The sequence below is a fragment of the Nyctereutes procyonoides genome, unplaced genomic scaffold (genome assembly GCF_905146905.1).
Source record: "Nyctereutes procyonoides isolate TBG_1078 unplaced genomic scaffold, NYPRO_anot_genome, whole genome shotgun sequence".
Taxonomy (NCBI): domain Eukaryota; kingdom Metazoa; phylum Chordata; class Mammalia; order Carnivora; family Canidae; genus Nyctereutes; species Nyctereutes procyonoides.
In genome coordinates this window covers 16652574-16665465 of record NW_026575024.1, presented here as the reverse complement: position 1 = coordinate 16665465, position 12892 = coordinate 16652574, and the positions used below count along the sequence as shown (strand labels likewise).

Genomic DNA, 12892 nt, shown 5'->3' with positions numbered 1-12892 from the left:
CACTCTTTGCACTGTTGATGGGAAGGCAAATTGGTGCAGCTGCTGTGAGGGTGAGAAAATGAAGAGATTTGGGTCAAATGGTACAAACTCACAGCTATAAGATGAATAAGCCCCGGGTATCTAATGTACAGCATAGTGACTATAATTAACAATTAATAACACTGTATTAACATTGTATTAACAACTGGAAAAATGTTGAGAGTGGATCTTAAGTGTTATCACCCCACACACAAAAATGGTAATTACACGAGAGGATGGAGGTCTTAACTAACCTTATTGCAGAAATCATTTTGCAACATATGTGTTGAAGCATCACATATTCTCCCTTAAACTTACATATGCTGTTTGTTAATAATATCCCAATAAAGCTGGGGAAAAATAAAGTATAAAAGAGTAAAATAAAATAAGTGGTCAGAGGAATGATAAGTTGAGTTTGAACAGAAACCAGATATGAGGAAACAAACCACAGGAAAAGAGAGCTGTAGGTACAAATGCAATGCAAAGGCCCTGTGGTGGGTGTGTGCTTGGCACATTCAAGGCACAGTAAGAAGCAGGTAGAAGGAGTTAGGAATGCTGGGAGAAAGTTAGCAGAAATATGATTATGTAGGACCTACCCTCACTCATGCTCAAAGATAACCACAAACCCAGCCCAACACGTACATATAAACTCATAAAGTGTTGGGACTTGAGGGGTTGAGGTGGTTATTGTTGTTTCTTAAAATGCAATCATCCATATATTAACACTAGCTTTTCTTACTTAAGAATATCATAGGTTTGATTAAAAACTAAATAAATGAAAAAAAATATATCATAGGTATCTTTGTAAGTCCATAACAAGGATTGGGGTAGGCAAACTTTTCCTGTGAAGATCCAGCTAGTAAATATTTGAGACTCTGTGGGCAGACAATCTCTGTTGCAGCTGCTCAATACTGCTGCTGTTCAGTCCAGAGCAGACATGGACTACACCTGAGTGAGTGCGTATGGCTATGTTCCAACAGAATTTTACTTACCTGATGGGTGGCAGGCCAGATTTGGCCTAAGGTGGTGGTTTACAAACTCTGACACATAGCTGCCCTGTTATATTCCCAATGCCAAGAGCAGTGGCTGGCGCGTAGTAGGCAACCAATAAATATTTGCTAAATGAATAAATCTAATATTTTTTTAGTGGTTACAGAGTATTTCATTGCTAGATTATCATCCTAGGGCCTAAGATTTTACAAACTAATCCTCTTATCAAAAAGATTTCTATGCGGGATACCTGGGTGGTTCAGGGGTTTAGCACCTGCCTTCAGCCCAGGGCCTGATCCTGGAGATCCGGGATGGAGTACCACATCAGACTCCCTCCATGGAGCCTGCTTCTCCCTCTGCCTGTGTCTCTGCCTCTCTCTCTCTCTATCATGAATAAATAAATAAAATCTTTTTTTAAAAAGGGAGCTTGGATTATTTTGGCAACACTCAATTCAATATTGCAGTTGGAAAGTATCTTTAATCTCATCACTTCTGAGGCTCTTTCAATCCTCTGCTTCCCATCTCTTTCAAACTACGCCCCTGAAAATTTCCATTCCTGAATTGTATCTCTGCAGCAATCCCTGCTACATTCACTCCACTCCATGTAAACACACTTGAGTTGCCATGTTCACCCAAATCCATTTGGGATGACAGCTTCTGGAATGTTAAAATTTTCAGACATTGTACAACAAAACTTATCAGAATCCAGTTTACACCCACTTCAAATCACATAGTACTTGGAACTGAAAACCACAGTATGTGCCCTAAACTGTCCTTTACAATCTGAATAATTGTGGATTCAAAGTTATAAACTCCCTTCTGGAGCAGACTAAGGTCACTCTCTCTCTTTCTCCTGCTAACAGATTTCTGCAGTTACCTTCACAATTTTAGAATGAGCAGTAGAGTGATCTTTATCTGCCACAATTGTACATATCTAAAGAAATGAGCTCCTATGCTATACATACATCTATCATTTCTCCTTTGAGTTGTTCTTCCAAAATATCAACAGAGGTGAATTAGGACATCAAGACTTCACAGAAGGCACAGATGGCCCAACACTCCCTTCAATGATACCTGAGACTGTCTCCTCTTCTGTAGCTGGTGCATTAGGGTTTTTTTGTTAAGAGTAGCCAATGGGGGGGATCCCTGGGTGGCTCAGCAGTTTAGCACCTGCCTTCAGCCCAGGGCATGATCCTGGGGTCCCAGGATCGAGTCCAACATTGGGCTCCCTGCATGGAGCCTGCTTCTCCCTCTGCCTGTGTCTCTGCCTCTGTGTGTGTGTGTGTGTGTGTGTCTCATGAATAAATATATAAAATCTTAAAAAAAAAAAAAAAAGAGTAGCCAATGGGGGCTGGGGTGGTGCCTGGCTGGCTCAGTTAGTGGAGTGTGTGACTCGATCTCAGGATCTTGAGTTTGAGCTCCACGTTGGCCGTAGAGGTTACTTAAAAAAAGAAGAAAGAGTAGCCTTTGGGCTCTGGGAAGAGAGGTGACAGGAAGAAGAGATGACATCAGCTGCATCTGTCTCTTCAGGCACATGAACTACAAAGAGTGGAGGCAACACCCCATTCCCCATCCTTTAATAAGTACTACACCATTACCTTCCCAAAAGTAATGTTCAGTCCAACCAGCACTGTATCAGTGCCATTTCCTAATTCACCTCTTGCCCATGATGAATTTTAACAATTTAAAAAATATTGACAATTTGATGAGTGAAAAAGTCTCACTGTTCAATTCTCTTTTCCCTGAGTATATCCCACGAATTTTTAAAGATCTACCTTATGTTGTATTTATCTAACATTAAGCACAGACCGTAATAACCTTTACCACTAGATGCCAGTATTAACACTTCTCCTCTGGTCGGACAACCAGCTAGTCTTGAGACTTTGCCAAAAGTCCCCTGGAGGGGATCCCTGGGTGGCGCAGCGGTTTAGCGCCTGCCTTTGGCCCAGGGAGCGATCCTGAAGACCCTGGATCAAATCCCACGTCGGGCTCTCGGTGCATGGAGCCTGCTTCTCCCTCTCCCTCTGCCTGTGTCTCTGCTCTCTCTCTCTCTCTCACTGTGTGCCTATCATAAATAAATAAAGTTAAAAAAAAAAAGTCCCCTGGAGAGCAAAAGCCCTCTTTCCACCAGCTGAAGAATATCAAGGTTGGACCACTCAAAAAGAGCCGGAATACCTGAACAGCCAGTGTTATCTCACTGATACTGTCTCCTCTCTTGGCTTCTGTGACCCCGTGCTCTCCATTCCTTCCCCACCTCTCTGCTCCCTCATTCCCAGTCTCCTTTCCTGTAGTCAAGTCTCGGAATACACGAGGGCCTTCTGCTCTCCACTTAAACTTACTCTTCGGAGTTTTCATGTAGTTCTCTAGGGAATCCCTGGGTGGCTCAGCGGTTTGGCTCCTGCCTTTGGCTCAGAGCGTGATCCTGGATCCTGGGATCGAATCCCACATCAGGCTCCCTGCATGGAGCCTGCTTCTCCCTCTGCCTGCGTCTCTGTGTCTCTCATGAATAAATAAAAATCTTTAAAAATAAATAGGGCAGCCCCGGTGGCCCAGCGGTTTAGCGCCGCCTTCAGCCCGGGGCGTGATCCTGGAGACTCAGGATCCAGCCCCACGTCGGGCTTCCTGCATGGAGCCTGCTTCTCCCTCTGCGTGTCTCTCTCTCTCTCTGAATAAATAATAATCTTTAATAAAAACAAATAAATAAGCAACTCTAGTGATACACTAAAAAAAAAAAAGATGTAAATTTCTGCCACATAGAACAGGTGCCTTCCAACCTGTTGGGGGAAGGGATGGCGCTGGGACACACCGGACTCTCCATCCCAGGGAGAAAAAGAGCGCACGTCTGCTGGAGGGCTGTCAGGTCTTGCTCGACCTTCTGGGGCCAGAGGCTCTCTTTGCGAGCACGCACGGCGAGCGTGGAATGACCACGTACACAGGAATCTACAGGTGACCCCAGCGGCCAGCGCTCCCAGAAAGACCCACGGAGGGAGGGGGGGCTGTGCCGCGGGGCGATCGAGGCTGATAACGGCTCTGAGTGAAGCCACCAGGGATGGAGGCCAGTAGGGCTGTGCGCTCGCAACACCATCCCGGCCGGGCCACCGCGACCGCGGAGCACCAGCCGGCGATCCGGTGAAACCAGCTAAAGCAACTGCATCGGAGCGCGCGCTCCCAGCCAAGCGGAGCGTGAACCCACGGGGGGGTGGGGGGAGGAGCTGCCCCGCTCTCAGGAGCCAATCAGAGGCCACGGAGGCTTATTACGACAACCTCAGGAACCAATGAAAAGGGAGAGCCCCCCCCCAGCCTGCCTCCCGAGCGCCTGTCCCGGGAGGATGACCGGAAGAAGTTTTTTAGAAAGTGCAAATTAGGAGACAAGTCCGTGGCTCCGCGGCGGGGCGCTGCGTTTACAAAGATGGGTGCTGAGAACCGTGTGAGCGAGCAGAACCGCGCTTCCCCGAAACTCGCGGGCGGTGGGATGGCAAGTCACCCCCAAGCCCAGGGCTCCAGCGCGGGAGGGTACGTGCTGCGCGCTGACGTCACGCGCCGGCCCCGCCCCCCGCCCGCCCGCCCTTATAGCGTAGCCCTGGCGCGCGCGCACCATTGTGTGGCTGGACTCGGCCGCCGCTGCGGTGTGAGGCGCGTGTTCGGGCTCTCGCCGTCGCCGCACCCGCACCGCGGCTTTCGCCTTGCGGCCCGCCGTTCGATAGCCAGCCTCCGGGGCCCCTGCCCGCCACGAACATGCCGCGCGTCTACATAGGACGCCTGAGCTACAACGTCCGGGAGAAGGACATCCAGCGCTTTTTCAGTGGCTATGGCCGCCTCCTCGAAATAGACCTCAAAAATGGGTGAGTCGGGCCTGGGCGCCCGCTTCCGCCCGCAGCGCCCTGGGTCTGGCGGCAGCGGGGCCCGCCGGACGGAAGAGGGCCAAGGCCGCGGCGCCGCGTGGCAGGGCCGCCAAGATGGCGGCGGCGCGGGGCCGCGGGAGCGCGCGCGGGGGGGTGGGAGCGCGCGCGTGCGCGGCCCCGGCCTAACGACGCCCGCCGGGCCCCGGCCCTCGCACCTCCCCCAGGTACGGCTTCGTGGAGTTCGAGGACTCCCGCGACGCCGACGACGCCGTTTACGAGCTGAACGGCAAAGAGCTCTGCGGCGAGCGCGTGATCGTGGAGCACGCCCGGGGCCCGCGCCGTGACCGCGACGGCTACAGCTACGGAAGCCGCAGTGAGTCCCACCCCCCGCGCGCTCCGCGTCCTTGGGACCCTGGGGGGTGGGCGCAGGCCAGGGTGGGCGGGGTGGGGCCTCCCAACCCGGGCAGGTGTGGCGACGCGGGTCCTTTGACCAGTGTCCCCGGGCCCCGCTGCCTTCACGCCTGCCCGGGGCAGCCACGGGACGCCGGAGCGCGGGGATTGGGTTGTGGGTTTTGCCTAGCCAGGGTTGGGGTGTTTGGCGGGGGGGGGGGAGGGTTCTTTAATTTTATTCTTTTAGTTTTTGGTTTTTGCTAGGTTGGGAGGGGGGTGGTTTGAGCCCCTGTCAGCACTGTCGTGGGCTCTCCCCACGGAGGAAGTGAGGCATGGTTGTATTTGTTGTATCCCCCTCGCTTACCTGACAGTGCCTTAGCCAGAAATGTGAATGTGTTAGCGTAGAAGTGTAAGGGCAGGCCGGGTGGTGGGTGGGGTGGGGCGGGGCGGGGTGGAGGGCTGGGTAGGGTCAGGGGAGGGGTTTAAAGTTTAGGTCTTAGAGTTATTAAAATTGGCGGGGGCCAAAGAAAATTTCGAAGTAATGTGGTATATAGTACCACAAAGTATACTTCAATAAGCTTTATGCTATATTTGAAATAGTTGGGGCATGTTCTTGGGAGGAGGCGGGAGGGGTTTGGTTATGTGAAATGTTTGATGTTGAAATTGTTGCATGTTGAATTCAAACTTTTTAACAAGTCCTTGATGTTTCAATTTGAAAGTGACCAATGGGGCTGAGGCTGTGTCCACTGAGGCTAAGATGACTGCCTTTCCTGATTGGCCTTGGCTTTTCCATACATTGTGTGACCCTTGCCCTATGACCCTTTGGCTGACCTTACCGGAAGCCATGACGACAGCAGCCTTTTGCCATTAGACGCAGGGTGATGGTGAGGATTCCAAGGGTTAGACAAAACTGGTTAATCTGAACTAGGTGACTGTTACCTTGCGTGTTTTGTGGCCAAACCACCACCAAAAACCTCACACTGTGATGTAAGTACTTAGTGTAACTAGTAAACATTTTTGTAAAATGTAGAAATGCATGTAATCAGTTAAGTTTTATATTTTACAATGTTCTGTAAAATAAAACTTAGCGAGGTAAATTGAATAAAGGAGCAGTCACTCTCTAACAGATTGTAGGAGAAGTTTAGTTGGATTTAGTCTATTTGACTTGCCCTTAATTTAATTTATGGCAAATCACAACTGTATCGAAGGTTTAGCAATATAATAGCAAAGTCCTACTCCAGTAAATAAAAGTTGATATGTTTGTACTAACTTTCAAAAAACATGCATCCCTATCATTACAAAGCATCTAATTATTCTCTTCATGTGATAAAGGTGGTGGAGGTGGATACAGCAGTCGGAGAACCTCTGGCAGAGACAAATATGGACCACCTGTTCGTACAGAGTTCAGGCTTATTGTAGAAAATCTTTCTAGTCGTTGCAGTTGGCAAGATTTAAAGGTATGTGCTGTACCTTGAGATAAAAATGATACGGCAGATGTTTAAAAGTTAGGCCTTTGTTTTACTTTATCTCTAAGAATCAAGTGCAGTATGTAGATCTTTACATTTCTAGGTTTAACCCTTCTTGTTGCTCTTGTAGGATTTCATGAGACAAGCAGGTGAAGTAACCTATGCGGATGCTCACAAAGAACGCACAAACGAGGGTGTGATTGAATTCCGTTCCTACTCAGACATGAAGCGTGCTTTGGATAAACTGGATGGTACAGAAATAAATGGCAGAAATATTAGGCTCATTGAGGATAAACCGCGAACGAGCCATAGGCGGTCTTACTCTGGAAGCAGATCAAGGTAATTGAAGAATTGGGAGAGGAAGGAAACAATATCTGCCAAGAGCAAGAAAAATCAAATGGCAGTATTTGACTTGATTCTTAGTTGAAATTAGTTCAATATTTAGTCTCTTTTTATAGTAAACAATTACATTTTGTGTAGCTGTGAGATGTATTGAGATTAAGATTTTTGTATTGTTTCTGGTTATAGGTCACGGTCTAGAAGAAGGTCACGAAGTAGGAGTCGTAGGAGCAGCCGCAGTAGATCTCGAAGTATCTCAAAAAGTCGCTCCCGGTAAGTAATAAGTCGTTAGGTCATTTTTCTGAATGTTACTGCACTTGTATGTTCTGCCAAGGTACTGAAAAAAAATCCGGCTCTTCTTGTCCAGATCCAGGTCTCGGAGCAAAGGTCGATCACGTTCTCGATCAAAAGGCAGGAAATCTAGATCAAAAAGCAAATCTAAGCCCAAGTCTGATCGGGGCTCCCGTTCGCGCTCTCGAAGCAGATCTAAGGAGTATGAGAAATCTCGAAGCAGGTCTCGCTCTCGATCTCGTTCCCCCAAAGAAAATGGAAAAGGTGATATAAAGTCAAAGTCTAGATCAAGAAGCCAGTCTCGTTCAAATTCTCCCCTTCCTGCTCCACCCTCAAAAGCACGTTCTGTGTCCCCTCCACCAAAAAGAGCTTCAAGATCCCGTTCTAGATCTCGTTCAAAGTCCAGGTCACGGTCCAGATCGAGTTCCAGAGATTAACCTAGAACTCTACATTCTTTGCACACTATTATGGAACACTTTCCTACTTGCTTAGGCAGTTACTCTTCCATGTTTGTACTTGGCCTCTTCTGCAAGAGGAATCTCCTGAAAATGGGGGCACACAGAAATTTGATTTGTGGCCAAATTTGATGGAAAAAAATGAGGTTCTAAGGAAATGGTGGCATGAAGACCCTCTCCCTTCTTTGTAGAATTAAGATAACTTTGATTTTATAGCGTTTGAGCTAAAATAACTTTTGTAAAGATTAAGCTCATTTAGATTTTTTTTAAGTATTTCAGCAGGATCTGCTGCAGGGGTTTTGTTGTTTTGTTTGCTTACTTTTAAATTAACCGTTTCAAGCTTTGAATACCTAAGGCTTTAGAGGGAGATCCCGATTTTCAATTATGTTGGCTTTTTATAAAGCTTGAGTTATGTAAGATTTCAATAAAAATTTGCTACCAAGATGATTGCCTTATTGAACAGGTCACTATCAAATTCCTTTAAATATTGATAATTTGCTTTTTGTGAAAACAAAATGTAAATTCTACGTAAATGTAAAAGGCAAGCCTCAGACCAGCAATAAATTATTCAATTTGGATAACATTTTGTGCTGTTAATCAAATTTGCCAAAGTCCTATCTGCCCCTTTGAGTTAAGTTAAAAATAAAAAGTATTTTGTAGTCAATTACATGATTTTGCCTAAATTAGTAGATTTTAAATTAAACTTTTCAAACAAATTCGATTGAACTCTTGAAGTAGTTCTTACCACTTGGGATCCCATTTAGCCTAGTTATCCCACTTTCTGGAAGTGGTTAGTGTGATAAGTGTTTTTGTTAGAGTATGGTTCTATGGTCTTTAATGTTTGTTATATAAAAATGGAAGTAGCCTTTCTTCAATTGGAAATTTAGCATATTCTTGTTCAAAGTGGAAAAGCAAATACTGCATTTTCTAAGCTGGCAGATCATTACATTTAACAGGCATTTAACAAGTTGCTTGGTAAATCAATTGCTGATTAAAATTCTACCCAACAATCAGTCTTTGTAGTTGATGAGGTTATGTGATAATTGGTTAGATCATTCTTGTAACTTTTCCAACTTATGGTTGGTTTGAAAAAGAATTTACATGGGTAAACCCTAAACTTTCTGTACTTTCTTATGAAGTGTAATAATATGCTGTGGAAGCCAAATTACACTGCAAATTCATAGGCATTACTGGGTAACCAGTTCATATATCTATAGGCCTCATTAGTGGAAATCGCAGTTTAAGAAATGAATTACTTTATCTTTTGTTCAAGTACTTTAATTTCATTTAAAAGCACTCATTAACCTTGGTTTGAAACCAAGATGTAGGTTGACTCAGCTTTTTTATTTTCTAGGAGCTGTCACTGTGAGGTATCAAGGGCTGGGTTGTACTATATAGGAGGGCATGGTGGTACGGTGTTCATCATGCCACAGGTGTGACTAGAAAGCATGGTAATCTAGAGTTGGTTTGTGGGTTCAAGTATTCCAGAAGGCATACCTGATAAAATGAGGATGCTTGAAAAAAAATTGAGTAAAAGATTTTAGGTGTCAGAGTAGTTTGGCGTACTTGATAATAAGTGAAAAGACTTGTTTTTGAGAAATTTTGGGGCTTCCTGTTATAAAATCTTAGAGCTTACTGTTAGGACTACAGTGCCCCCAAAAGGTTGATGCTTCATCCATGACCTTATTTTCTTCTAAATGTAAATATTCATCTGAAAAATGGTTTTTTTTGGATTTGAGAGTAGACACTGGTGTCTGCAATCCTAGTTCATTATTTTGCTTTACTTGAAAGAACAGAAATTACAACTCTTACCTGAAGAGGCGCATCTCCAGCTGCCTTTCAAAATTTGGTTTGAGAATTGGCTTTGACCAAAGTTCTCTTGTTTTCAGGGAAAAAACAAAAGCTTTTAAAACCACAGCCTTTTAAAAAGGAAGAGGGGGGAAATATCAGTGTGAAATTTGACTTTGTAATCATCCTTCAACTGGGTTTTCTTGTGTTAGTGTAACATAACATGATCATAGGCAGGTTTTGTCTACTGTTAGCTGCCCCCAAAGTGGGTATTTGGTAGGTAAAAGCCTGCACCCATAAGTTTTCTGATAATAGCAAAGACCAACTTACTGAAATTCTAGTCCTAGTCCTGTGGACCTCTACATCATTAGATACATATGCTAAAGCACTAGAACACCGGCCTACTTGAGAACAGTTGACTGAAATGTTTAGTTCCTTGCTAACTTTGGAGTAGAATCTGAGAGTCTACAACATGCCACGTGTACATCTGTGGCTAGAGTATGAAACTGAGAGCAAAAAGAAGCAAGCAGCATCTTGATTCCCCTTCCTTTACCTGATAGTGTTGATTGACACGCCATAGTGCCTTTAAGGCCAGTTTGAGTCCTACCAGTTCCTGTGATTTATGTTCCAGTCCTGTGTTGTTAATTACCTTCATCTTGGTATCTTCCCCACTTTGTTAACCCATTTTTTGCTTTATTTCCTCAATAAAATGCTTACTGAGGGAAAGGCTTGTTTTGAATTTATTGTGTATTCCCACTTAATGCCAGATATTTGGCAAATGGTTTTTTGAACTAAACTTGCCACTGGCAAGCCATTCCTGACTTGCATAGGAGAAAAAGGTCTTGTTTTCAGTTCCTCAAGACCTGTGTTGAGGATCAGCATAGTGAATGGTTTATCTTTGGCAAGTCATTAACTGTTGTGCTTGAATGTTACCCATTAAACGGTAAGAGTGAGCCATGAGTTGCAATGGTAGGGTGCCTGGCTGGCTCAGTGGAACATGTGACTGTTGATCTCAAGGTAGTAGGTTGGGTGTAGAGAACACTTTAATAGTTTTCAAAAAATAAAGGTTAATATGTGGAAGGTACTTAGAACAGTGCCATAGTAAGAACTATCTGCTACTATGAAGGATAAAGCATACTAAATCTTTTTTGTCTTGTCCGCTTTTTTTCCACATTAAATTTATTTGCCTGTTATAGCAAATTGAACATTATCCATAACAGTTATTTCTCAGGAAAACTAGGAAACTTTAATCACCTTTTCCTTCACCTAATTTCCTTAATTTAGACTTGGAACACTCTAAACTTTGGCAGCTCACGTTTAGGAAACTTCACATTTGTATTTACTTTGTTTTCAGAAAATGTTTATCCGACTTTAATTTCAGTCCTATGGCAGTTGAATGTTTTGTTCTTATGTTTTGACTTAATTTTAATTAGGAAAGTAATATATTCTTGGGAACAAAGTATCTTTCCTTAGAGCTCACTGGTTAAGGTGGCTGCTGTTAACAGTACCTGTTTCTGCCCAGACTTTTGGTCCTAAAACCTATTCCTTCCAACAAGCTGTTCTTACCATGAGTGGTGTTCTGCAACTTTTTACTTAAAACCTAGAGATCTGCTATTTTAAATTCCTGAGTAGTATACTCCTGAGTGGATATATATATATAGTAGGTACATTTTTTCAGTACCAACATTGTTCTATCAAAGTAATCTCTGGGCTTGTAACAGGAATTAAAAATACTACATTGAATGTTCCTATCAAACAATGAGAATATAGAGTTTTTACATAGTTTAGTACCTTGTGATTCTCAATTTACACATTAAAGTTTGGATTTAAGGCAATACAAAGTCTTGAATAAGATGGATCTATGTTAGGCACTACATACGCTTCTATTTGCTAAAAGGATGAGTTGATGGGATTGTGCATTTGATCTTCTAGGTCCTCAATAGCTTGTTTAGATTTGCTTGATGATGTTACAACAGCTCGAGATCCCTGGGTGGCGCAGTGGTTTAGTGCCTGCCTTTGGCCCAGGGTGCGATCCTGGAGACCCCGGATCGAATCCCACGTCGGGCTCCCAGTGCATGGAGCCTGCTTCTCCATCTGCCTATGTCTCTGCCTCTCTCTCTCTCTCTCTCCTCTCTCTGTGATTATCATAAATAAATAAAAATTAAAAAAAAAACAGCCCACAGATCCACAGATGGGCCCTCATTAAAGTACTTAATAAGTGATCAGCTTTTTTTTTTAATAATTATCTATTTTATTTTTTAAGATTTTATTTATTTGTTCATGAGAGACCAACAGAGAGGCAGAGACCCAGGCAGAGGGAGAAACAGGCTCCATGCAGGGAACCTGATGTGGGACTCCATCCTGGGACTCCAGGATCACACCCTGGGCCAAAGGCAGGCACTAAACCACTCCATCCGGGGACCCCAAGAATTACTTATTTTAGAGCATATGTGAGAGGAAGAGAAAATCCCCAAGCAGACTCCCTGCTGGGCGCAGAGCCCAATTTGAGTCTCAGTCCCAGGAACCTGAGATCATGACTTGAGCCAAAATCATGAGTCAGGGTGGCCCAGGTGGCTTAGTGGTTTGGCGCCACCTTCAGCCCAGGGCATGATCCTGGGGACCTGGGATCGAGTCCCGTGTCAGGCTCCCTGCACAGAGCCTGCTTCTCCCTCTGCCTCTGTTTCTGCCACTCTCTGTGTCTCTCATGAATAAATAAATTAAAAAATGAATCCTGAGTCAGCCGCTTAACTGAGCTATCCAGGTACCCCAGTGATTAACTTTCTGGGCTTAAAGAGAAAGAATGGGGATCCCTGGGTGGCCCAGCGGTTTGGTGCCTGCCTTCGGCATGATCCTGGAGTCCTAGGATCGAGTTCCACATTGGGCTCCCTACATGGGGCCTGCTTTTCCCTCTGCCTGTGTCTCTGCCTCTATCTCATGAATGGATAAATAAAATCTTTAAAAGAAAAAAAAAAGGAATCATGGTTCCTTCAAAAGTCAGAAGATAAAATATAAAAGGTTTTTAACAGGCAAAATTCCACCTTTGACCCCTTGGAGGAAGCCAAAATGGCTAGTTTTTTGTGCATCCTTCTGGAGAGGACATCTGGAAAAATAGATACTCCCCAGGTAGTTTAGCATAGTTCACTTGAATTTTACAAAGGCAAGTAATAGTATTGCAGCTCTTAACACTAGGAAACGATTTGTAATTAAATTTTTGTTTACTGTTAATGTCCATCTATTTATACTTATTTTGATTATTTCTTTTTTTAAAAAATTATGTATTCGTGAGAGGCATACAGAGAGGCAGGCTCCATGC

General features: G+C 44.4%; 1 protein-coding gene across 3 annotated transcripts; it reads left to right on the top strand.

Moving 5' to 3' along the window:
• Nucleotides 1–4604: 4604 nt before the first annotated feature.
• SRSF6 (serine and arginine rich splicing factor 6) lies at nucleotides 4605–10305 on the top strand. Of its 3 annotated transcripts, XM_055302504.1 has the most exons (6): nucleotides 4605–4850; nucleotides 5075–5223; nucleotides 6573–6697; nucleotides 6837–7045; nucleotides 7235–7318; nucleotides 7413–10305. In XM_055302504.1, exons 1-6 carry the CDS (start codon nucleotides 4744–4746, stop codon nucleotides 7771–7773), a joined length of 1035 nt encoding a protein of 344 aa, XP_055158479.1. In that variant the 5' UTR covers nucleotides 4605–4743; the 3' UTR covers nucleotides 7774–10305. The 3 variants fall into 3 exon arrangements, 2 of the variants coding, with proteins under 2 accessions (XP_055158479.1, XP_055158487.1); XR_008661462.1 differs by lacking the exons at nucleotides 6837–7045; nucleotides 7235–7318; nucleotides 7413–10305 and adding an exon at nucleotides 5960–6227; XM_055302512.1 differs by lacking the exons at nucleotides 6837–7045; nucleotides 7235–7318; nucleotides 7413–10305 and having other exon boundaries at nucleotides 5960–6690.
• Nucleotides 10306–12892: the final 2587 nt, after the last annotated feature.